Source organism: Cyclopterus lumpus, chromosome 21, assembly GCF_009769545.1.
Source record: "Cyclopterus lumpus isolate fCycLum1 chromosome 21, fCycLum1.pri, whole genome shotgun sequence".
Classification (NCBI taxonomy): Eukaryota; Metazoa; Chordata; class Actinopteri; order Perciformes; family Cyclopteridae; genus Cyclopterus; species Cyclopterus lumpus.
The window spans coordinates 5784995-5808512 of record NC_046986.1 but is presented as its reverse complement, the minus strand read 5'-3'; the positions used below and the strand labels follow the sequence as shown (position 1 = coordinate 5808512).

The following is a 23518-nucleotide window of genomic DNA, read 5'->3' as shown; positions in this document are numbered from 1 at the left end:
GTCAAGAGCGTGTTCTCGGCCTTTAAGCGTCGTGTCAAAGGTGACATCAGAATCAATATTAAACAGATACCGCTGCCGATAGGGGGGGAGAGTCAGGTGTTACGTTGCTCAACACGTCCGTCCCTGAACACGTACTGTACAACGAGGCACCTTCATTATAGACGCCTGGCTCTTTGTTCATTGTGCCGGTTGCACCCGACCACCGGACAGGACTCAAGAAATAGTCCGGCACGTCATCAGTGTGAAGCCACAACTCGTTTGTTTCTGAAGGGAATAAAGAAACGAGATAATGTGTCTTAAGTGGCGAGCTTTAGGTTTTTATTTCTATTTCTTTTTCACATTTGGGCAGAGCCGGGTCAGACGTTTCCCCGTTTCCAGTCTTCATGCTGAGCTGAGCTGTTATCCTGAAGCCTTTTGAGGGAGTGAGTCTGTCAAGTTGGCCAATGAAAGATATTTGGGGGAGTTTGAAGTCATTAAGAGAACAGAACTGTGTAGCTCGTCTCTGCTTGAAGATAGCGACCCCAGGCCACATTCACCGATATCAGCATCGGAAAAAAAGAAAAAGACCCACTTCCTCAGGAAGATTGGACTTCCTCCCCTCATACACATGAATAGTCTTAACGCTCCTCTGTGAGCTGATGTTCTTTCCCTTTTGTTTAAATGACAGAAACCCTCAGTTTGACATGCATTTCACATACGTTGTGAACGTAAAGGCACATTTCAACAAGGCAATTCAAAGTGCTCCACGTGAAACCATTAAAACGTAATGTAAAAGAAAACTAGATTTAAAGAAATATCATTAAAATAGTCAAAAAGCATGAAGTAAAATAAAATGCAGTAGCTAGATGCAGAAATTGGTTCAATTAAAAATGCAACGGCAAAGGGTCACGAGAGGGAGACGGGAACCGAAACACCCCGAGGAGAACTTGTGCCATCGTAGTGACTTTCTCCTTCACAGACGGCTTACTCGGGACTTCCAGATCGGTTTCTTTAAGATCGTGTCAAAGTCTGCAGCCACAAGCTGCATCGTAAAAATTAATCGTCAGGCATCAATTCAAAGATTATGCAGAAATTGTGCCCTTTTAAAACCGTCATTTTGCCAGTGCATAGTCAAGACTACATGCGGGTCTCAGTTCAGCTGCTTATTCAACGTGAGAAACATCACCTACATGTAACCTTCCCACACCAACAATGGAGGAACAAATTTAATTAAATAAAAATAAGAGTTTGGACTTTGGAAGACACACTGCCGTGTAAAAAGACGAGGCAGAAAGATTTAAGAAAGGCATAAGTTTGTTTTATTCAGTTTATAGTAGAGAAAACGGTTTAAAGTAGAGACAATGGTGTGTATGCATACAGTGCCTATTGAGTTCAAGTGTTCACCCCCACCCGTGGACTTTCTATGGTTTTAACATTTAAAAATCAGTTGATCCGGTTTCTTTTATGTGAAAGTACAGAAAAAATAATTTAAAAAAGGTCATTGTGTATTTATTTGTGGCAGATGCTTTTCATTTAATATCCCGTAAAAAAAAGGAAGACCAATCATGACCATAACTCTAATTGAAAGACATGTAATGTCCTCAGCTCGTTATTACCAGCAGACACGAGAGACTGAAATTAAAACGGTCTTTTGAATCCAAAATGTATATTTCTAAGCTCTTAACCATCCCCCATCCTTGTGAAGTAACGGAGCCATTTTACTGATGTGCCTCGCGAGCAGTGACGTTGGCAGTTTCACATATTGGAGGATCCCATATTGCTGATGCACGTGGAAGTCTCGTGCATCGATGCAAGTGTATGAAGTTTCAGGGAGAAGTGGAAAGGGGGAAGCTCGCGTGTTTGGCGGCCGCATCGGACCTGCAGCCAAACACAAGGGAAAACCTGCAGACTGCTTCCCTTTCCAGGAGATCCATTCTGATTTAACCCCCCCCCCCCAAAAAAAAACATGGTGGTGAAAACTTTCTTCTTTTAGGCACCGACTTTGTGAGCGTCTTTGTACAAGGTCACGTTCAAGAGAGCAGGAGGTCCGCGAGCCAGCCGTGGTCGAGTTTCTTCACCCTCCTCAGCTCCTTGAGTTGGGCTTTCGTCAGAGCCGGAGCGGCGGACTCGGCCGACTGGAGTCCCGGGGAGGCCGGTTCTGGTCTCGGGGTCCTGGACTCCATTTCCCCCTCCGAATCCTCTTCCTCCTTTTCGCTCTCCATTTCCTCTTCTGCGTGTTTACTTTCCTCACTGGAGGCCACGAGAACAGAGAAGAAAAAGGGAAACGTGACTTTAAAAACATGTCGACTCCCGTTTTTTTAATTTTTTTTTTATAAATACTGAAATATTTTTTTAAAAAACAGGAGTCGACATTTTTTTTAAAGTCGATGAGTGTTTTGCTGACTCACGTTCAATGTTAAACACAAATGATCACTATGACTATTATTTAAGAATACGTGGACGAGGTGTTCGTGAACTACTGACCTGCCGTCGGCAACGGAGACGAGGAGAGACTCTACGAACATTGAACAGAGGACCGAGGTGGAGGGCAACACGTGGGCCGGGGACTGCAGCAGCTGTCAAGACAAGTTTTTTAAAAAGACTGTTTAATGCACAACAGACAGACATAAAATATCTGAAACTCTGATAAGTAAAAGTCACAAATCTGAGAAGCACAAACAGGACATGACCGGGAGTTGAACTACCGACCTCCTTAATGGCAAGAGAGCCTCGAGGAAGAGGCATCAGCTCGGCAGACAGGCGGGTCAGCGAGTCTTGATTTTCCTGTTTCCGGTGTTTCCCGAGCAACAGGTAGAACGGCGTCATGGCAACGCTGTCATCGATGAAAAGCTTGAAAAAAATAAAATAAACATAAATTTAAAAAAAATAAACAGGTCAACCGTTGAAAGCAAAGCCAGACTAAAGGGGCTATATTTGGATACTTCATAAGAGAACAGTGGAGACGCAATTTTGGTTAAGCCATTTTAGCGGCACGTCTCACGTGTTTTTTTTCTCTCTTCCGATCGGCCTTTAGAGAGACAATGGAACTGACCCGTTACAATGAATCGATCGGAGTACCCATAATGCCGAGCGGCGGTCGGTGCTTTGATGTGGCGTACCTGTTTGCTGGAGGCCGCCAGTCTGTCTTCCTCCGCCTTCGTGGTGAATGTCATGAGGTCCTGTAGAGGAGAGAGAGCACATCAGCCAATACTATAAAAACACATTAAAAAGCACACAGAAATAATCATTATTAAAGTCCTTTTTTTTCTCTCCACGCATTTTAGCACATTTCTCACGTTTGAAATCTTTGTCATAACTTCCAAAAACCGAACACATTTAAATGGAGTCTACCATGTGCTGAGTGAGGAAGTAGAGCTGCGAGCGGTTGAGCCACTGGCTGCTCTCCTCACAGCTCTCCAGCATCTCCTCCCTCGGGGCAAAGACTGCGCGGGTGACCTTTCCCGAGCACACGGCCTTGAGGGACGCCACGGGGCGAGGCTCGCTGGGCTTGAACACAAACACTGGAAACGGAAAGAAAACCAGCAGAAGAAACCATTACAGGGGTCATGTTCAAGTCTACGACCCCGGCAGACTGACAACAGGCAAATAACTAATCGTATATTTATTCTACAAGGATCAAATCTGGTGGTTTCTGGATAACTTGGGGATAATTAATTAAATTAAATGTGCAATAATGTAGCAGCTTTGTTACGAGCGGAGTATTTTTAGTATTAATATTGGAATTCAAATTTGGGACAAGACCCTTCCTCGTGCCCAGGAGGATGAATCCTATGGACTCCAGCTCCACCAATGATGACAAATTATGGTTTTAACTAATAAGTCTCGAAGGTTATTGGATGGATTGCCATCATTTTGTCCCCATAGAATGCACCGTTATACAACTTTGGTGATTAATTGACATTTTTCCTCCCGCATCGACACCTTCGACCTGCAAAACTAATGTTAAATGTCTAATAGCAAAATGTTAGCAGCTGCTAAGATGTCTGTAGAACATCTTGTATCCAACCACTGACTTTATGAGGTTGTACATCAAGTAAACGCAGAAACAACAATTATACACAGACCGAAAGTACATTTGGATCTTTAGGACCAACCTAAATGTCAGAAATGTGTTGCATGTCGTATCAAATATTCAGGTATCGGAAACCCGGTTTAAAGCTTACAGTCGGTGCTTTCAGCCTGACAGCAGAAGGCGGCCATGTTCTCCGTGAGGGGGTCACTCAGCAGCAGGCTGACGTCCATCGAGGTGCTCCACTCCACTGCAAGTATAATTAGACATGAACAAAACTTTTAAAAAACAACAATGCATTCAGCTGCTAAGTTCGTATTTTGTGACGTGCACACGTACGTGAGCAGGTGAGCAGGTTCCAGCAGCAGAGCAGGTTGCTGGCGGTGGTTCCCATCAGATACTTGGAACAGCCCAGTCGGCCAAAGCAAAGATCCCTGGTGGAGAATTAAAAAAAATAAATATAACATTTCCCCACCTGTGACTATAAAGAACCTTTATGCCACACATATTTCACAGGATTAGCTTTTTGAGGAGTTTTAATTTTTTCGCTTTGGGGGCTTCAAAATTGAAACGTGCAAGTCGAGTCTGAACATACACCAAGAGCCGCACATAAAATGTGTCTCTTAGACTTTAAAGGGCCGCTTTATTACACACATATATAGACAGTGAGGTCATTCGTTAAAAAAAAAAGCATTACTTTCTTGATAAAATAAACTAGTCAGGTTTATTATGCACCTGGATCTTCTGGATGAAAAAAAGAAAAAAGGAGATTCATTTCTCAAGTCCAGAGTCAGCACCACACGTACCAGAGGTGGTAGTTATGCACTGTAAGTAGGCCCATGCAGCTGTCAAAACATTGACCAACTTTCAAGTTTTATTGCGTTCAAATTTCCCTTTTTAACTCCCAAAATTTGACAGGATTTGTGTTCTCATTTGAAGAAGAGGCTTTCTGCAGGAGCTCATCTGTTGTGCGTCAGACAACTTTTTACATTCCTGTAAAAGAGCACACAGCTAATGACTAACGAGAGGCCTTTGAGTGTTTAGAAAAACACGTAAAAAAAAAACGAAACACTAAAAGCGCTGTAGACACACATTTGAAGTAGTATTATTATTCATTGTGATGAATGGTTTTAAAAAGGTTTCTTTGCAGTTAAAAGTTTCTCTCAGCTAGTTTCTTTATTCTAAAATAAAAATTGCAAGTCACCTCTCTCCCATTCGTCTTGTGAATACGCTCACGGCTGACTCGGTGAATATTTCAGAAAAGTGGTACAGAAACTAACAATGGTAGTTGTGTGTGTCCTCAGTGACCCAAGGGAGGGGGGGGGGGGGGGGGGGGCACCCAACAACATTTCTGAGACTCGAGCAACGTTGCGCAACTGCAGCCTGTTCCTGTGTTTTGCTGACAGGCAGCACTTCGCCCGCCCGCCCCCCCCCTCTTGTGAGAAACAAGGCTCTGAACTTCTGCCAGTGTGGTTAAAAAGGACATTTAGCTGTTCAAGGACGTCTCGGCAGCAAACAGCCAAACTCTAAAACAGCTGGTTGCTTAGTGAATTTGTCGTCACATTTTTTCCCCTTTCTTCCTGAATCAGAGCCCCAGTGTGTCCAGTCGACGCTTACTGGGGATGCAACCAGTGTTGAGGAATAGACAATTGCACTCCGCGATCATTTTTGAAGCCAGCGTTTTTGTTCTTGCAGCAGTCTCTCGCTCAGTGATGTCGAGAGCGTTTTTTTTTTTTTTTGTCACAGCAGTTACTCCTGCCGCTTGGCATGTCTTTTTAATATTCACCTTTTCAAATTTACAGAGTTAATGTTGACGTATTTGTAACCTGCCAGTGGAGACGGTCGACCATCTGGCTTTCTTACACCTCCGTCAAGTCATTCTTTTGTCGATTCATAAAATATAAAAATAAGAGGATCGCATCGGAGTTATGCGTGTACAGCTTTCCCCTCTTTATATCCACCTGCACTGAAAACTATTGAGCTGAACCAACACCTCTAAACATTGCGAGCTTATATAGGATAAGGCTGGAGGAGATCAACAAAACAAACAAACACTACGAGTATTGAGTGCAGGCTTATCTGCTGACCTGATGGCTTTGGGCGGCTGGGACAGCGTCGTCAGGAGCTCCCAGGAAGCCGGGCTCCACACTGTCACCACCTCCTGAAAGCTGACGGCCAGCAGAGAACCGTCGGCTGAGAAGCAACAGCACTGTGGCGCCAGGCCGCGATAGTCTCCGACGAAGTCACACGACCAGGAAGGACCTTCGTCTGCAAGAGGGGAGAGGGGGAAACACTGAATGTTTAATACGAATCGTGTACATTTGGGATTTAAGCATCGTCTGCATGCCACAGATGGTACGATGGACATCCGGGTGGGGAGTTAAGATATTTTCAGGTAGAATTTAAACTAAATTATTGCATATTGTCATGGGATTAACAGTAACGTATGCAACCGGCTTGCAGTCCCTCGCTTTTAAAATAATGACCAATACAATCACCGTATGACGTTTGTTTTTTGTTTTGTTTTTTTAAATCAAAGTGATGAATGTTATCAACAGCTTCAGGTTAACTACTCGAGCCATAAGAATGAAGACACGACTCAGAAGAGCTACGCAAGCTCTCAAGTGAAGACGGACTCAAGAACACAAAGTTCTCAAGATGCAAACCAAGAAGCAGAAGTCAAAGTCTACAATAAAAGGCCGGCGAGTTAAAAGAGCACGCTAAACACCACCGCACTAACGGAACAGACGCGCCCTTCGGTGGCGTGCACAGCCAGACACCGAGCCGGACCCGCTTACCCTCCGTGCAGGCTGATCTGGGCAGCTGCCAGGCTTTGAAGTGTCCGTCCTCGCTGGCGGAGACCAGCATGGAGGTCTGGCCGTCGGCGGCCTGGCTAAAGCACATAGAGGTAATCTGGGCCTCGTGTGGAGCCGAGACGGTCGTGTTCAGCACAAAACTGCGGGTGATACAGTTTAAGCATGTTACGGGGTTGTAGAAAAATTACTACATTTTACCAACAAAGCTATTGCTGGTGCTCTAGGAAAATAATAATAAATGGCCAGAGTTTAACCGTAGAGACGTACCTCTGTGTTTGCTCGTCGAATGCCCAGAGTTTCAAGTTGATCTCCGGCTCGGCAGCTTTGGGTTTTCTTTCCTCCACGGTTGCCATCCAGTTGCCGGGGGCATCAAAGGCCACCTTGACCACCTCGAACTGCTGCAGGCCCAACTCGTGAATGTACTCCTGCTGCACTATGTCCAGCTGTGGGGAAAACACAAGATTAGTGTTAATGGATGGGTCGAGTGAGCGGTTTGCATTGAAAACGCCTGCTTCTCTCTCCCCCAAGTCCTCATAACCATATCTATGCGATTTTAAAAATCTTTAGGCTCAGTGCACAAAGCAGAACACTTACGTTGTACAGCAGTTTGTCTCTTTGGAGGGAGTAAAACTGCAGGTGGCCTGGCTTCCCGTTCAGCACCAAGGATTTGCTGCGTGGGTCCACCATCAAGTCTGTGCGGACACTTTCACCTGCACAAGGGGGAAAAAAGGAAGAAAATCTTAATCATAGTCAGTCAAAACCCTTCTTTATTTGGTTTTATGCATTATATGAAGAAAGAAAGGTTTGATTCTATATTAAAATCAATGTTTTACTCGGTACAATTCTTATTTCTGCACAGATACAGAATTATCTTTTGATTGATCACCTCCACGGGAGGGAATTTATCACTCGTGTTTTTATAATTATAGGAGGCGTCGCCAAAAGGTTTGTTTGAGTTCCTTAATATCTTTTGGGAATGACTTTGAACACTGTAACCGTTTACAGTCAAACTTTTTTTTTTTCTCCCCCTTTCAAATTGAGACGCGTTCTTTTTCCTATAATGTGCAAAGAATCTTCCTTAAAAGCGAGATGGGTTTTCCAGAAACGGTGAAACAGTGCGTACTTACCGTTGACCAGGCCCTGAATGACAGCCGACACTTTAACACAACTCTGGATTATCGTAATCTCTGAAACAAGAGGAGACAGAAAACGGGTTAGCCAAGACCTTCCTCCCACCATTAGTCCATTGCTCAACATCTTGTGTGGTGCGAGTGTATGAAACGGGTAACGGCGTCTTACTGTTGTCACTGTGTGAGGTGCAGAACAGCGTTCCATCAGGTGAGACGGCGATGTGCGTGATGGCAGAACCCAAGCGGGGCAGGAAGTCCCGCTCGCTCTCTTGGTTGTATCGCCACTGGACGAGCACCGACTCCAAGCCGCCGCTCAACAGGTTGGTGCCTGGGAAAATAAACACTTTTTTTTAAAAAAACAACTCCAGTTGTATGATATATTTAATATACATATTGAGATGACTAATCAACCTTCTGGTGTGAAGCGCAGCGAGCTGACGGCGTTGTGGTGCCAGTGCAGCGTGGTGTACGTGTATTCCTTCTTGTGGTTGAAGTTTCTCCTGGAGGGAATAAACATAAATGCAAGTTTACATCCATGTCCGTCCCAAAACTTAAATTTACTATTAGACATTTTTAGTTTGACATGATCATAATTGGCATTTAAAATTCTTCAGTTATGGCCGAAAACTTTGTTTGGGCCAAATTTAAACCCCAACGCGGTCGGCTGTTTCTCTGCTTTCATTCCATGTTATAAAAAAAAAAAGCCAATGCAGAAATGCCTTAAACTTGCCTTCTTTCTAAAAGCCATCAACAGGTGACTCATCTGGTTGGAAAAAGCAGCGCGTACAGTAGATTGTATATAGACGTTTATGAGAAAATGACTACTTTTCACTTGGATTTATTACGTCAGTAAACATGAGTTTATGGTCTCAATATGGTCTTATTTTTAAGACTGCCTTGTGATTGACAGGGCGCTACCACGGGGTTGTCCGTGTTTTTCGTATAAGAACGTTAACCCCTTTACAGTGTGTGTGTGTGTGTTTTCTCAGTTCATTGTAACTTTTTTGGTCACCTAAATATGTTTTGTTCTTAGTTCAGGTAGCAAAAAATCCATCATGGGGACTACATCAACTTCTTATAAAACAGTCTATGCTGCATTCACACACACACACAGACAGACACACACACAGACCTAAAAAGGGAGTTTTCAAAAATACATTTTATATAATTAAGGAAATAGTGTACATTTAAGAGTACAGGGTGTGACACAATGATGAGTGAATCTGCTCCAGAGGCCATCTGGTTACCACACTCACCACAAGCGAATCTTGCCATCTTCATGACCGGTTGCAATGCAGTCGTCCTTTGGGTGACAAGCAATGCACATCAATGTGTTCTTGCCTCCCTTCTTGTTGTCTTCTTTGAGGGAAAACCTATCAACAACCACACGGACGGTTTTAATGAACATCCTTCATGGCTTTGTATAGCAAATGTGAACATCGTGGGTTTTATGGTTCATGACAACTTTACTTCCTCTACATCATTGTGGGTCCAAGTAAAGAAATACATTGTTTTTGTGTCATTTCCGATCTAAAGCTGTGAATGGTTTGTGTTTTTTTTTTACGTGACAATTTGTCAATTAAACACTCTCTTAGCATCTCTCACACCGTGGCTCACCTGTATGACTTCTGCTTCTTGAAGAAGTAGACCTCCAGATGTAAACCTTTAGCCGAAGCGATATATTCCCCCTGTGAGAAAGAGAACACCTGGTTATTAACACATTAATGCAGGAATGATTTGTATTTTTAAGCCCAAATGTCCAATTAAGTCCACATGTTTTCAGACCAAAAGCCCTCTGAGTCGTCAATAAATGGGGACTATCAGTTTTGGGGTATGTGATTGCTCCAGGTGGTGCGTTTGGGGATCGTAGTGGTGGTGCACGTACCCCTCTGCCGAAGCCGGTGGCTGCCGGGTTGGAACTGACGTTGCTGAGCACAGCAGAAAGCTCTTGGGCCTCCACCAACTGATCTCCACTCTGCGGAAGATGTACCGCAACCAGCTGGAACAACTCTGCACACACACACATGCACACAATATCAAACATCAGCCAGCTACACGTTCTTACCCAGTGACCTCTTACCCAAATTCTACTTCACACAGGCTACAGCACCTTTGAGAAGAATTTGAAATTGTTTTGTGGCTAGCGACCCCTGGTGGAAGCGTCAGGAACAGCAACGCATTTGGATTAAACTAACGCACATGGACTGCACCCAACTGCACCCAGATTGTCTAATTTGTCTGCAAAGTATTCTACAACACACCTCAGTGCGGATGACGACATCACACCCAGGCGATGACCACAATTGGAAAATATGAAACCTACCAGATCTGTTGTCACTTTGCGTGGGAGTAACGATAAAGAAGACCCCTTCGTGGTTTGCAGACGCGTAGATGGCGTAAACCGGGTATCCGATGTCGTAAGTCTGGAAGAGATCACACACACACGACTGTCAGACTCTTTGAGAAACGGATTTCAGGCAACTCTTCCTTCACTACTGTGACACACACACAAACACACACTCAGGAGGGCGTAAATATATACAGGTACTGTGACAGCTCGCCACGCTCGCTCCGCTGTTGAATTAATCTACATTGTGTAGACACTGTGCATGAGGTTGAAAAGAAAACAACGTGCTATGAAATAGATGGTAGCTTCGTTATTAAAAAAGTGGAAGTAAACACAAGTGTGAGGGGGATAGATATAGATCTATATATATATATATATATATATATATATATATACATACACACACACACTACAATAATCCAGCTGTACCTTAATAAGGATGCCATCTGTGAAGTCCCAAAGCCTGACAGTGCCATCTACTGAGCAAGAGTAGACCTGCAACAAGGAAAGGAAATGTACAGTGATATAAGCTGCAAATATGTCCTATTTAAAAGTAAAGTGATGTATGAAGTGGTATAAATCAGCCCCTGAAATATGCCAGTTGCGATCAATCATTGGATCTGAACACATATGCGCCAAAGCATACGCGAGTAAAACAGCTAAAATTACAGGTTGTTGACATTTTTTTACATTTCTAATTAAATACTTTGCCCCAAACTAAAAGAAAGAAAACACATACTCCATGTGACAGCACAATCTATCCATCTAGGATATGCCGTGACTTCAAGATACATATGTGCATTGGCATATACATGTCAATTGTGTTTTATTTATTTGTACTTATTTTCCAGGGACAATGCACACCAAGTCAACAGTAAAACTGTAAGTGGGCCTGAGAGGCTGATTTTCATCGGCTGTCTGTGGCCAGATTTTGTTTTACGGCAGCCAGAAATAAAATAAGATATATATGAAGATAAACATGGAGTTTTAATTAATTATGTTACTCGGTGAGACGGAGCGTCTACCTGCAGGTGGTTGGTGGGTCTGAGCAGCACACCGGTCACCAAGTCGGTGTGTCCCCGCAGGTCGTGCACGCACTCCTCCGTGGAGGTGCTGAACACCTTCACGCGCTCTCCCGAGGCGCACAGCAGGAACCTGCAGCATAAACCACGGCGTTGATTTTTTTGTTGTTGTTGTTGTTGTTTGCCGATACCGGTGTGATAGTCACCAGTACAGGTGACTGCGCGTGCTACTTTGTAAACAGTCGTCTCGCGGCTCATGTGGCTAATGCTAACGGGCTAGCACCGGCTGAAGCGCTCTGGCTCATACACACACCTGTAGAAACGCGAGAATGTCTTCCGGACATTAGTGAACTTCACCGGACTGAAAACACTCACTTACCTGGAGTCGTTGGTGACGACAGGCTCCCTGGAGTTGATTTTACTGCCACCTCGGTGAACCACGCGGATGTCCCCGTGTTCAACCATGTTTTTAGTCAATTCAACTTTGACCTCCCGATCTTCTTCACTTGTTGTTGTTTTTTTCCGGTGCTCTACTGCCACCTGCTGGAATGGAGTGTAAATCCTTTTTTTTTTTTTTTTTTAATTTTTTTATTGCACTCCCAAGAGGAGCCACAGAGATGAAGTTTAAAGTGACTCCATCAGCTGTCCAGTGAGATTGGAAGATGGAAGATGGGGAGGTTTATACATTAGAGACATGTTGGGAATGGCTTGACGATGCCAAATGTTATTGTGTGTTTTAATAATATTTGGGAAGTTGTTCTCTAATCAAGGAGCAGTGGGCAGCAGTGAAAGGCCCGGGGAGCAACCTGGGATTCAATGTCTTGCTCAAGGACACTTCGACATGCAACTATCGGGGATCGAACCGTGCACCGGGACGACCACTCTCCCCACTGAGCGACAGCTGACCCTAAGGGCCTGTATAACACGTGTAATTATTGAACAAAAGAAGAACATCCACAATAGTGTTTCATAGATTTGCACAATATATACAACAAATACAATAATAATATTAAATGAAATGAACGATACAGGAATATATATATATATATATATTATGGCTATGTAAATATGAAATATATTCATAAACAAGTAACTTGAATCAGTTGATGTACAGAGTTTTATGAGATGGGCCTCACATTAAATATCATTTCTTCCAGCCACAGCTGCCACTGTCGTGCTGTTTTTGTTATTTTTTTAACGTTCATCAATACTGCGCGAGGAGCAGCGAAGAGATGCAGTACCCTGTGGTATATGTCTGTATTTGTGTTCAAATATGTTTAATTGATTGATAAGAAAAGGCCTTTCATGCAATTCCGATTAATGGCATGTTTGGATGGAATTTCGCATGCAGCCTAAAACTCAAAGCCCAATATATTTGTTTTTAACTTGAGTAGAAAGATGTCCAACACTGCCGGCGCCTCATATTCCTCTCAAATAACTTTTTAATACATTTGGCACAAAATGAGAATAGTGTATCTTATGTCCCCAGTCACTTAATTAACAGGACATTCAGAAGGGATTATTAATTAGGTTAGGTGGTACGTGACGAACAACCAAAATCAGCATCAAAGCACTGGATGTCAGCTGTGACAAGGGCAGTGATTGCAACGGGCACTTTGGAGAACTTTTGTCAAGTTAAGCCTTATTCATCTCTCCCCATGTTTATGCGAAGGTACTGCGCGTGCGTGTGTGTCGTGTGTGTGCGTGCGTGTGTGCCGTGTCTGAATGGGCGGGTTCCTGAGTGCGAGGACAGCCCCTGAATAAACGAGGTCGCTTCCTGAACATAAATCGAAAGTCAAAAGAGGGAAAGTGCGCATGGTGACTGAGACTGACGGAGAAGCAGCGCAGAAACAGCACAGGTAACAACACATATGAGAACATATATCACTGAACCGCAGATTCATTGTGTAATATGATGATTTATATGTGTGTGTGTGTGTCCACGGCAGGATGAGCCAGTGGAAGCAGATTCAGCAGCTGGAGATCAGACTCCTGGAACATGTGGACTATCTGTATGATGACAACTTCCCCATGGACATCCGTCAGGGTCTGTCCAGCTGGATCGAGTCTCGGGATTGGTGAGTCCATGTGTGTGTGTGAGTGTGTGTGTGTGTGTGTGTGTGTGTGTGTGTGTGTGTGTGTGTGTGTGTGTACGTGTGTGCGTGTGTGTGTGTGTGTGTGCACTTTTCTCTTCTATTTACACACACGCACACAAAAAAGGTCCGTTCTGTTTTGGTTTTACAACCTTTAATTCAATTCAATTCAGTTTATTTTGTACAGTCCAAAATCACAAATTTGCCTCAGAGGGCTTTACAATCTGTACACATATGACATCCCCGACCTTTGACCTAACATCGGATCAGGAAAAACCCTTTCACAGGGGAAAATGATCAGAAGACGATCCAGACCTCCACAATCCATGAAACAGAAGGAGGAAGAGAGGTCTTCAACCTTGTTGTTAGTCTGAGTGAAAAACAACAACAACAGGGATGAACATTATTAGAGCCAAGCCTATTTAACCTGTTATGGTTAAAGAACCAAAGTTTTTTTTTAGTTTTTAAACTTTTTAACATTTCTAACGAGAGAACAATGCAGAGTCGTCTGTTGACATGTAAACACTCATATACCAACTTCACACGGTGATAACACGCAACACAATGTGTTCTCAGCGTCTTTATTGAGGGGTCTATTTCTTCTGTTTTTCAAGCATAATATCAGTATATAAGAATATCTTATTTTTTCATATGCTTTGCTTTGAATCTCCTAAACGTCACACACACACACACACACACACGGCGTCTGTTTTTCAGGGACATAGCAGCTAACGATGAGTCAATGGCGGTGGTGCTGTTCACAGACCTGCTATCCCAGTTGGATCAGGTGCGATCGCAGGAGCAGAACTTCCTACAGAGACACAACATGAAAATCATACAGCAGCAGTTGCAGGTGAGTCACCCTTCTTTCACCCTTTCGTGTCCTGTTGTTATTGCGCAATTGCTCGCTCAATTTTCAACAGGGATTGTATTTTTATTTAATTTTTGGATGGACTCTAATCAACACTTTAAAAGTCGCTTTACTACTTCTTCATATTTTACTCTGTAGTCCAACTGTCAATTGTCCCAATTTGTGCCAATCAAATATTTTATTTAATTGTCTGACATGCTCATACAAGTCACACTTCAGGAATGCCATGAACTACTTTCACTTTGGAAAAAAATTAGCCCATAAGTCATTATGATAACTTACCATCTCAACATAATGATACACTTTGTCAAAAATAATGACCAAAGTAATTACTTAGTATTTAAAAAACAATGACATGGTATTTCAAAAATAATTACATAGTATCTAAAAAATTATGAAAATCTTTCTAAAATATAATGACTCAGTGTATAGCAAAATATATCTAAATAATAATAAATATATATAAAGCAGCGTATAGACAGACAGGAGCGTCAAAGAGTCAAGACAGGAAGTGCTCACACGAGAGCAAAGTTGTGTAGAATCGACGCAAAGGAAGTAGGAGTAGGTAAACTCTGTCGCTAGGCAACCGTTAAGCCTAGTCTGAATTTTATTTTATGCAGTTTACGGTTTGAACTGATCAGTTTTGGGGGGGGGGAATAATATCCAAATGCGGTTTCCTCTAAAAACTGCTTTTTAAAAGTTTCAGGCTCAGTTGCATTTTCTTACACACTTCTGTGTAGAGATATGTTTATTTATAAAAATAATATTATTATGACCCTATACTCAACATTTACGGCACTCAACTATAAATCATCCTTCATAAGGAGAAGTAGTTTTTTGGTGTGTATATATATGTCTGCTGTAGGTGAAAGGGAAGTACATAAAAAAAAATAAAAAGTTACATTGAATGTGTAACTGGTTTTCTTTTTTCCTGCATTACCTGAAAGCAGCAACTCGCATGTCAAAATGAAAGAGAGGGAAAGGTCATGCAAGTACCGATATATATATATATAACCTTTTCGGTGTTTCACACAGAATGAACAACTCATTTATTCCAATTATCGCTTGTTAGGATGTGTTGATGTGGAAAAAGAGACGCGCTCGGTCACTTTCTGTCACGTTATCATATCGTGGAGAGTCATATCTCTGGATAGTTTTGGCTCATGAACCTCCGCACACATTTTACTCTGGAAAAGACAATAAAAACCTTTGCAGAATGAACCGACGAGGCTCACACCACTGCTTCCTGTGTCTGAATGTGTATGTGTGTGTGTGTGTGTGTGTGTGTGTCAAAGTCAACACTTCTCAGAGGAAGCAGTTACTACAGTGCGGTAGTCATGGGTGCTTTAGGGTTAAAGTAGGCTTTAAGTTTGAATCATTGATTGTTAGAATCTCCCTTTCATCTGATTGTCTCATCACTCATCACCCCTCAGGTTGAAATATCAAATATGATAAATTACATAACAATATATTATATAATAAGTCATCGCACCAATGGTTTTCGACAAGCTGTCTCTGAGATGTGCCGAGAAAATACCCACCAAACTAATCTGCTGCCTGATGATGCTAAGTGGCAAGTGAGTGTGTAGGTGTGTGTGTGTGTGTGCGTGTATGTGTGTGTGTGTGTGTGTGTGTGTGTTTTGATGCACCCTCAGTCATCGTTCTGGAAACGATGACTGAGGGTGCATGAAAAACTTGGAGGCGAAAGAGAGAAAAAAAAAAGTTTCCTCTTTCCACAGCAGTATGTTTGGTACTTTTTTGTGTGTCTTTGACTGTGCTGATGAGCAAAACAAGCACCACACTGTTCAGAGGGAAAGTTTGTGGCCGCTCGGTATTTTAGATGCACTGGATGAGCGCAAGGCGTTGCTTTTTGTACTATAAGCGTATTCCAAACTGTCACATAAGATATATATATATATATATAACCGTGTTCAGGTACACTGCGATGAACAAGGTCTAGTCGGCGTATGGAACCAAATAATTTGTCGGATCTTATATTTTCGTAATGATAATCTCGGTGTGGTCGTAGTGATGTCCTCGGGGTTATCTCGCACTCGGAGATTTGCGACAGGAGACTGCGTCACGCAAGGGGAGCAAAGTGTTTAAAAGACGAGGGTATTTAACAGGTAGGGAGGCTACGGTTGCATTGTGGGAAACGTAGGAGCCATCTTTTTTGTTTGAATTCATGCGAGTCCCCCAACTTTTACAGAAGTGCATCCATAGATAACTGTCGTACCGACATGTATTCTCCTCTGGGTTGAATGCTCCAAAAAAAATCCCCAAGACATTCTGTAATGTACCTTGAATTAAAGTCGCTGCAAAGTACGTCATCATTGCACGCACTCAGGGTTTGTTTTGAGGAACACACGCCCTCAAAAACAAACGTTCACCGAGATTCCAATCACAGTTACAGGTAAAAAAAAAACTGGTTGTACTCCAAAGCACCCTTGCCACCCTCAGGCTCCATTCCTCATATGTACCCTTTGTTAAGTACTTCCAGTAAAAACATCTTAGTAGACAAATTCCTGTGGAAACTATTTCCTTCATTGTGTGTGTGTGTGTGTGTGTGTGTGTGTGTGTGTGTGTGTGTGTCACTCCACAGATGAAATACATGACAAATCCTGCTCTCATGGCCAGGGTTATCTCCACCTGCCTCAAGGAAGAGCGCCGTATTCTCTCCAGCGCCTGCATGCAGGAACAGGTTTGTCACATGGTACATCTCTCAGAGGGGAAAGTCCCTCTGGTTCATTAATAATAACAATTAAAAAAAACTGCTTCTGCTGGGAAATCAGAGCTGGTAGTTTACCAGGAAAAACAACACATTGTATGATACACACCAAAGAATACAGTTTACACAATAAAATACAGATTAGTGGTAAAAGTAAATTTAAAAGGAAAGAGAAAAAAAGTTTCAAATGAATAATATTTTCTAACAGGGTCCACTGGAGAAATCATTGCAGAACTCTGTGGCCTCAGAGCGACAGAAGAATATGGACAACAGAGTTGGGATCATCAGGACCAGCGTGCAGGTAACTGAAACGCACAAGACGTTATAACATGCCTACAAATTCATCCAAATTTAAATTAAACTTTTAAAAACAGCGTCCGTCTCTGTCTAGTTGATGGACCAGGCGGTGAAATACATCGGGGACATGCAGGAGGACTTCGATTTCCGCTACAAGACGCTGCAGTCTCAAGGTGCGGCCCCCATTTGTGTGCGACGTTGTGCACACACACATTCTATTCTAATACGCACGCCACATGAATATAAAACTGTGTGTTGTGGTCGTGTGTGTGTGTGTGTGTGTGTGTGTGTGCGTGTCGACAGACGCTCCACGGAACCCCGAGGTGATGAAACAGGAAATAACAAGACTGCAGGAAATGCTCAACAGGCTCGACTTTAAAAGGAAGGTACGCATTTTGTGTCATCGCGCAAAGCTCCGATGAACGTGTGCAGGTTGTCGGGCAATTACCGAAAGGTCTCCGGATATAAAACTTGTAACACCTTCCTTAGGAGATCTTATCAAAGATGGGCGTTGTGATCAAGGAGATCGATGACCTGATGACCTCTCAGCTCAACCCCGAGCTGCAGGACTGGAAGCGCAGGCAGCAGATCGCCGCGATCGGCGGTCCGCTGGTCACGGGCCTGGACCAGCTGCAGAGTTGGTAATACAGGAGACCATGACTTTCAATCCAATCCCCCCATAAATTGAGTCAATTCTGAGTTTCCGTCTGTGTATATTGGTCATGCTGGTTTCCTTCGCGGGCCCCTTTCGCTCCTCTCTCTGAAGCCTCTGGAATCCGTTTCATTTGCTTCCACGGCTGCAGCGCGCTGCGTTTGTGTGCCAGTTTGCGTTTCAAATGAAATTGAAATCACGCAAAACACATTTCATTCACGTATATTGGTTGTAGCATCATCAGAGAAGTTGGTATTTAAATTAAGCATGTGACATATTGTGGCCATTTTATGATTTAATACAGTAAATATATTGTCATATTTCATTTTTTCTGCTTTAAAACTGGGTCAAACTCTGCTCTGTTGTGTCCAGTGTGAATTATCACCAACAGGGCGATAAAACACCATATTAGCATAACATACCTCACCTGTCCCCTCTCAGGTTTACTCTGACCGCCCAGAGCCTCTTCCAGATAAAGCACCAGCTGGACAAACTGGTGGAACTGGTTGTGAAGGTCACCTACGAAAGTGACCCGATTCCCCTGCAAAAGCCTCAGATGGAGGAGCGCATCAACTACCTCATCTACCACCTCATCAAGAGGTATTAGATGCAAAATAAAAGTATACGCTTAAAAAAGTAGTAATTAGGTGCTTTTGTGTTTGTTTTAAGCAATTAATCTCACGGATGACAGAGCTTTTTAATTTGAAACCGGTGTTCACGTTTTGTTTTATAGTTTAAAAGTCGTGTAGCTTTTTTTTGTACGTCCAGATTGCTCACGGGAGATGAGACAACACTGATTTCCTCCTGTAACCTTCAGCACTGATAACACATTACACACAATGCATTAAGGTGCTACAACACAGGAACCAACCGGCGGCGTTGAATGCATGAGCTTTTTTTCCAGTGGCTATGAGCGCGGTGACGACGGTGTTGATCTTGTGGTTTTGTTCTCAGCTCTTTCGTGGTGGAGAAGCAGCCGTGCATGGCCACGCATCCACAGAAACCCCTCATCATCAAGACCGGAGTACAGTTCACCACCAAAGTCAGGTATCACTGTGTGACATAATGTGTTTTTAATGATTTCTTAATCATTAGTAGTAATGATTAATTTAATATGTTTCTCCTCCTCCTAATTTTCTCTCAGACTCCTGGTTAAACTTCCAGAAGTGGATTATCAGCTGAAAGTGAAAACAACATTTGACAAGTGAGATTTTTATTTATGGTGTACATGCAGTATTATATCTATATATCTTTAAAAGTTATAATCTCCAGATGAATATGCCTAACCCTTATTCATGTGTGTGTGTGTCTCTAGGGACCTCCCCCCGGGCAGAGTGTGAGTACAAACACCCTCCAGACGGCTGATGTTTACGACATAAACGTAACAACAAATCTTTCTGTCTTTCAGCTCAATTTTGTTATAAAAGAATAATTCAAAATGATTTTAATTGAATATTTTTACCTGGAGAGAGTTTTTCACTCCAGGAGCACAAGGTGCTCAAGTTTCATACGGTGTCTTAATTGTACGCATTTAGAAAAATAAATTAATATTTCAACAGCAGGTTAAAAAATAAATATGCTAAGTATATTTAATCTTAGCATACTTGAAGCCCTACTAATCACAAGTATACTTAAAGTGTGCTATTTTGGAACAATTTATTTGTGTACTTAATATATTTAAGTACAATTTGAAAGTATATTTAGTATATTGTTTTGTGCTTCTTTGTTTAAAAAAAAAACTGCAAGTCATCAAGTAAAAATTAGGCTTCTTTGATTTTTTACCTTCTTTTTATCTCCTCAGAAGTCGTCAGTTCTTCATCCTGACCAACAACACTAAAGCGATGGACATCGAGGACTACTCCAACGGCTGCCTCTCAGTGGAGTTCAGACACCTGGTGAGACGATGACGCGTATGGTCCTCCGGTGTGTGTTTATAAAAAACAGGTTTGTCAAAAAGTGTTGATTTTTTTTTTTTCTATCTTACAGCAACTGAAAGAGAAGAAATATATCAACGGGACAAAGGGGAGCGAGGTAAGAAATGATGACGAGGGGACACTTTAATAGGGGACGTGTCCCCACTAATATACCAGTAAAGTGGCCCCACAATAAGGACACGTTGCAACTGTCATTTCTACTGTCTGAAAATACTATTATCATTCTGATATTGTTTGTTGTTTCCTTCGCAGGGTCTCCTCTCTGTGACGGAGGAGCTTCACTCTCTCAGCTTTGAGGCTTGCTTCACAGTGCAGGGCCTCACCATCGACCTGGAGGTCAGAGCAAGCAGCGTGCAGCTCAGACTTTGTCTCTCTGTTAGCGATGCCTGTGCAACTTCCCTGACTGTTTGTGTGTGTGTGTGTGTGTGTGTGTGTGTGTGTGTGAATCCTTTCCAGACGTCTTCTCTGCCACTGGTGGTCATTTCCAATGTGAGCCAGCTGCCTGGAGGCTGGGCGTCTGTCATGTGGTACAACCTCCTGACCGATGAGCCCAGGGTGAGCTAACGCACTCTGTTGACCAGTTTATTAGGTACAGCTAACTGAACCTTTTTAAGTGAGCAGTTGATTCAGCTGTATGATCATTGTAGGGAGGTATGTTTGTTGTGTAGTTAAATGGTATTATTGCATTATATTAACAGGTGTTTTTCATACTCTCTTGTGTGTTTTTCTTCCTCTTTATAAGAACTTGGCCTTCTTTGGAAACCCACCTCGGGCCACGTGGAGCCAGCTCTCCGAGGTCCTCAGCTGGCAGTTCTCCACCGTTGCTGATCGAGGCCTCAACAAGGCGCAGCTCAACATGCTGGGAGAAAAGCTTCTCGGTGAGTTGGCGCTTCAGCTTTCGAGGGTAAATGTTGGCGCGACAGCTGACAGTCTTTGGAGGTCGGTACCAGACTCAGGGGCATTTCTAAAAGAAGCATTTTCTGTGTTGTTGTTGTAGGTCAGCATGCCTCCTGTAGTGACTTTCAAGTGTCCTGGTCCAAGTTCTCCAAGGTAAGTGTTGAACAATATGTACCACAAAGTACAATGTGGTCTCCTCACCGGTGTGGTTGTGCCATCTGGTGGCCAATGAGAACGCTTTGTTCTGTGTCCCACGCCGTATTGTTGATCCATTTCATATCTGCATTATATACCCAATGTTATGTTACTCATTGTGCCTCCTCCGTGTGACTGTTCACTCTTCAAGGAGAATATCCCAGGAAAGTCCTTCAGTTTCTGGATGTGGCTGGACTCCATCCTGGAGCTCATCAAGAAGCACCTGCTGCCGGTCTGGAAGGAGGAGTAAGCTTTATTAAGTTTATAGAGACGTGAGATGAGACCATCAATATCGTTCACTCGGATTGGCTTAGAAATAAGCCTTGGAATAAGCAATTTGCTAGCTTGGTTATTTATTGTTTGTTTACGTTGTTCTCGCTGTGAGGTTGCCTGGCAATAGACTCCAGGAAGTAACTGTGCTTTCTATTTTCTTGTAAAACAGGAAACACTATGGACACTGTATATTAGATGTGAAGCGTCTGTCGAATAACAATAACTGAACAGCGTGGCATTGCTGTTCAGTTATTGTCTGAGTGGCTCGACAAACTGCACCACTTATAGGGAAAAAGAGCCACTGTAGCCCGCCGACAGGGGAAAGACGAGTTAATCAGGAACTACAATGCTCAAGTCCATATTTTGCAGGTTTTTAAAAAAAATGTGAAAGCACAAAAACACACTCACAAACACTACAGACTTTCTTTTCTCTGATGCTATTTTATTATTATTATTATCCAGGTTTTGATAAGCAAAGTTCAATCAATCGGTTGTGCAAAAGGCAAAGCTACACACTACCGTTTAGAATAAAAACGTCTCCCCCCCCCCCTCCCCCCCACCCTCACACCACCCATTGCAGCTCCATCATGGGCTTTGTGAGTAAAGAGATGGAGCGCGCTCTGCTGAAGGACCGAGAGTCGGGCACATTCCTCTTACGCTTCAGCGAGAGCCACCTCGGAGGAATCACGTTCACCTGGGTGGAGCGCGACCACAACGGTGAGTTCAAAGTGTATTTTATGTATTTCATGGGAGCGGCTCTCTTGCCTGTTGTCTTCACTTTAAATCTCTCTCTCTCTCTCTCTCTCTCTTCGCTCTGCTTCGCTTAACGGTGACGTCCCCCCCCCCCTCCCCCATCCCCCACTACCAGGAGACGTGAAGTTCAACTCCGTGGAGCCGTACACTAAGAGCCGGCTCAGCGCGCTCCCATTGGCCGACATCATGCGAGACTACAAGGTGATCTCGGACGGGGTCGTCCCGGAGAGCCCGCTCAAGTTCCTCTACCCCGACATCCCCAAAGACGAGGCCTTCGGACTTCTCTACAACAGCCTGCCGAGCAAAGGCAGGAGCAAAACGACACTTTTCTTCTTGTTTCCTTTATATTTCTTGTTTTAAGGCTACTCACGCTAGTCTCTCTTGCATCTCTGTTCAATTTCCAGCCTATCCGTACATACCGTCTACCCTCATCCCCATCTCACAATTGCGGTGAGTTCATTTGAAGACTTTTGACTTTTTCTTATACATTTTTGCCCTACTGATAATGATGTAGCAATAGCTTCACTCTCATTGTCCCCTTTCCTCTGTCACCTCAGCTCCCGTCCAATCGCCACGCCAATTTCTTGTCAGTCTCCTGAGCCGCCGATGACTCCCAGGGAGTTTGACATGCTCAGCGAACAGCTGTGCTTTGACATTGAGACCGTAAGTTGGCAAGAAACGCGTCTTATGTTTTCTTATTATTCATTTAATTCACGGAAAGACCACAAACTACAATGTAGTAAAGATTGGGTGTATGTGTATATATATATATATATATATATATATATATATATATATATATATATATATATATATGTATATGTATATGTATATGTATATATTGTATTCCCCAGTGCCACAGAGAACCCTTTTTTTTTTCAAATGCCTTGTCATAATCAAAAAGAGTAATTTATTAAAATCCCATCTTTTAAGGGATTAGTTGACAATAACAACAAAAAAATTGTGGATGAAACACATAAACATTAAAATGACAAACAAAAGCGCAAATTCATTTGACATTTAATGGTTTGTGCTAACGCTGTTGTGCCAGTATATGAAAAGATGATACAGGGGTTAAATACTTTAGCATTAAGATTATTAAGATTAGAATATTAGCATTATTATGTTGGTTTTAATATTTTTACCGCATTAGCAAAAACCCTGCTGCTAACGTTATGTCCTCTATATGTTCTGCTGCTATAACGCGCCCCCCCTTTTTTTTTGTTTTACAGATGAGCTCTCCATATTCAGACTGAAGCGAGATGAAACATGCAACACGTTGCTGAAAGATGCCTTGAATCATTCCCAAAGGGGGTTTTCATACATTCATTTCATTTGTATTGACTTGGTTTTGAGTTGTTGACTATTTTCTATAAGGACATTATTTCATATTAAACATGTTTATTTTGTGTCTGTAATGTGCACTATGTTGACGTAAGCCTTGCTTCTTTATTCACATCATAATTCATTCACATATTTAAGGTTAGCTCACCTGCCACCT

The 23518-nt window shown here is 42.8% G+C and overlaps 2 protein-coding genes across 5 annotated transcripts; one reads left to right on the top strand and one right to left on the bottom strand.

Moving 5' to 3' along the window:
* Positions 1-1275: 1275 nt before the first annotated feature.
* Positions 1276-11822, bottom strand: wdr75 (WD repeat domain 75). Of its 2 annotated transcripts, none has more exons than XM_034562222.1 (21): positions 11704-11822; positions 11328-11457; positions 10732-10797; positions 10279-10378; positions 9841-9965; positions 9573-9643; positions 9212-9328; positions 8367-8455; positions 8125-8283; positions 7953-8012; positions 7420-7535; positions 7093-7268; positions 6808-6965; positions 6097-6277; positions 4349-4443; positions 4164-4259; positions 3331-3500; positions 3099-3158; positions 2689-2829; positions 2464-2555; positions 1276-2229 (listed from the first exon to the last, which is right to left on the bottom strand). In XM_034562222.1, the coding sequence occupies exons 1-21, from the start codon at positions 11787-11789 to the stop codon at positions 2010-2012; spliced, it is 2508 nt and encodes an 835-aa protein (XP_034418113.1). In that variant the 5' UTR covers positions 11790-11822; the 3' UTR covers positions 1276-2009. The 2 variants fall into 2 exon arrangements, with proteins under 2 accessions (XP_034418113.1, XP_034418114.1); XM_034562223.1 differs by having other exon boundaries at positions 6097-6271; positions 11704-11813.
* Positions 11823-13059: 1237 nt separating this feature from the next.
* On the top strand, positions 13060-23455 carry stat4 (signal transducer and activator of transcription 4). Of its 3 annotated transcripts, none has more exons than XM_034561199.1 (24): positions 13060-13183; positions 13274-13402; positions 14135-14270; positions 16891-16989; positions 17225-17317; positions 17408-17486; positions 17617-17699; positions 17803-17954; positions 18407-18565; positions 18920-19012; positions 19110-19169; positions 19281-19301; positions 19770-19860; positions 19952-19996; positions 20152-20235; positions 20356-20454; positions 20642-20777; positions 20897-20949; positions 21143-21237; positions 21845-21981; positions 22133-22324; positions 22422-22467; positions 22575-22680; positions 23250-23455. In XM_034561199.1, the coding sequence occupies exons 1-24, from the start codon at positions 13140-13142 to the stop codon at positions 23271-23273; spliced, it is 2256 nt and encodes a 751-aa protein (XP_034417090.1). In that variant the 5' UTR covers positions 13060-13139; the 3' UTR covers positions 23274-23455. The 3 variants fall into 3 exon arrangements, with proteins under 3 accessions (XP_034417090.1, XP_034417089.1, XP_034417091.1); XM_034561198.1 differs by having other exon boundaries at positions 19767-19860; XM_034561200.1 differs by having other exon boundaries at positions 13068-13183; positions 14182-14270; positions 19767-19860.
* Positions 23456-23518: the final 63 nt, after the last annotated feature.

Coding starts and splice junctions, on each gene's coding strand:
- wdr75 (XM_034562222.1), bottom strand. CDS start 11,789: ATGGTTGAACACGGGGACATCCGCGTGGTTCACCGAGGTGGCAGTAAA. Junction 11,458..11,703: donor GTCGTCACCAACGACTCCAG/GTAAGTGAGTGT, acceptor TTTATGCTGCAG/GTTCCTGCTGTGCGCCTCGG. Junction 3,159..3,330: donor ACTTCCTCACTCAGCACATG/GTAGACTCCATT, acceptor TCTCCTCTACAG/GACCTCATGACATTCACCAC.
- stat4 (XM_034561198.1), top strand. CDS start 13,140: ATGGTGACTGAGACTGACGGAGAAGCAGCGCAGAAACAGCACAG. Junction 19,013..19,109: donor CAGTTCACCACCAAAGTCAG/GTATCACTGTGT, acceptor ATTTTCTCTCAG/ACTCCTGGTTAAACTTCCAG. Junction 19,170..19,280: donor GTGAAAACAACATTTGACAA/GTGAGATTTTTA, acceptor GTGTGTCTCTAG/GGACCTCCCCCCGGGCAGAG.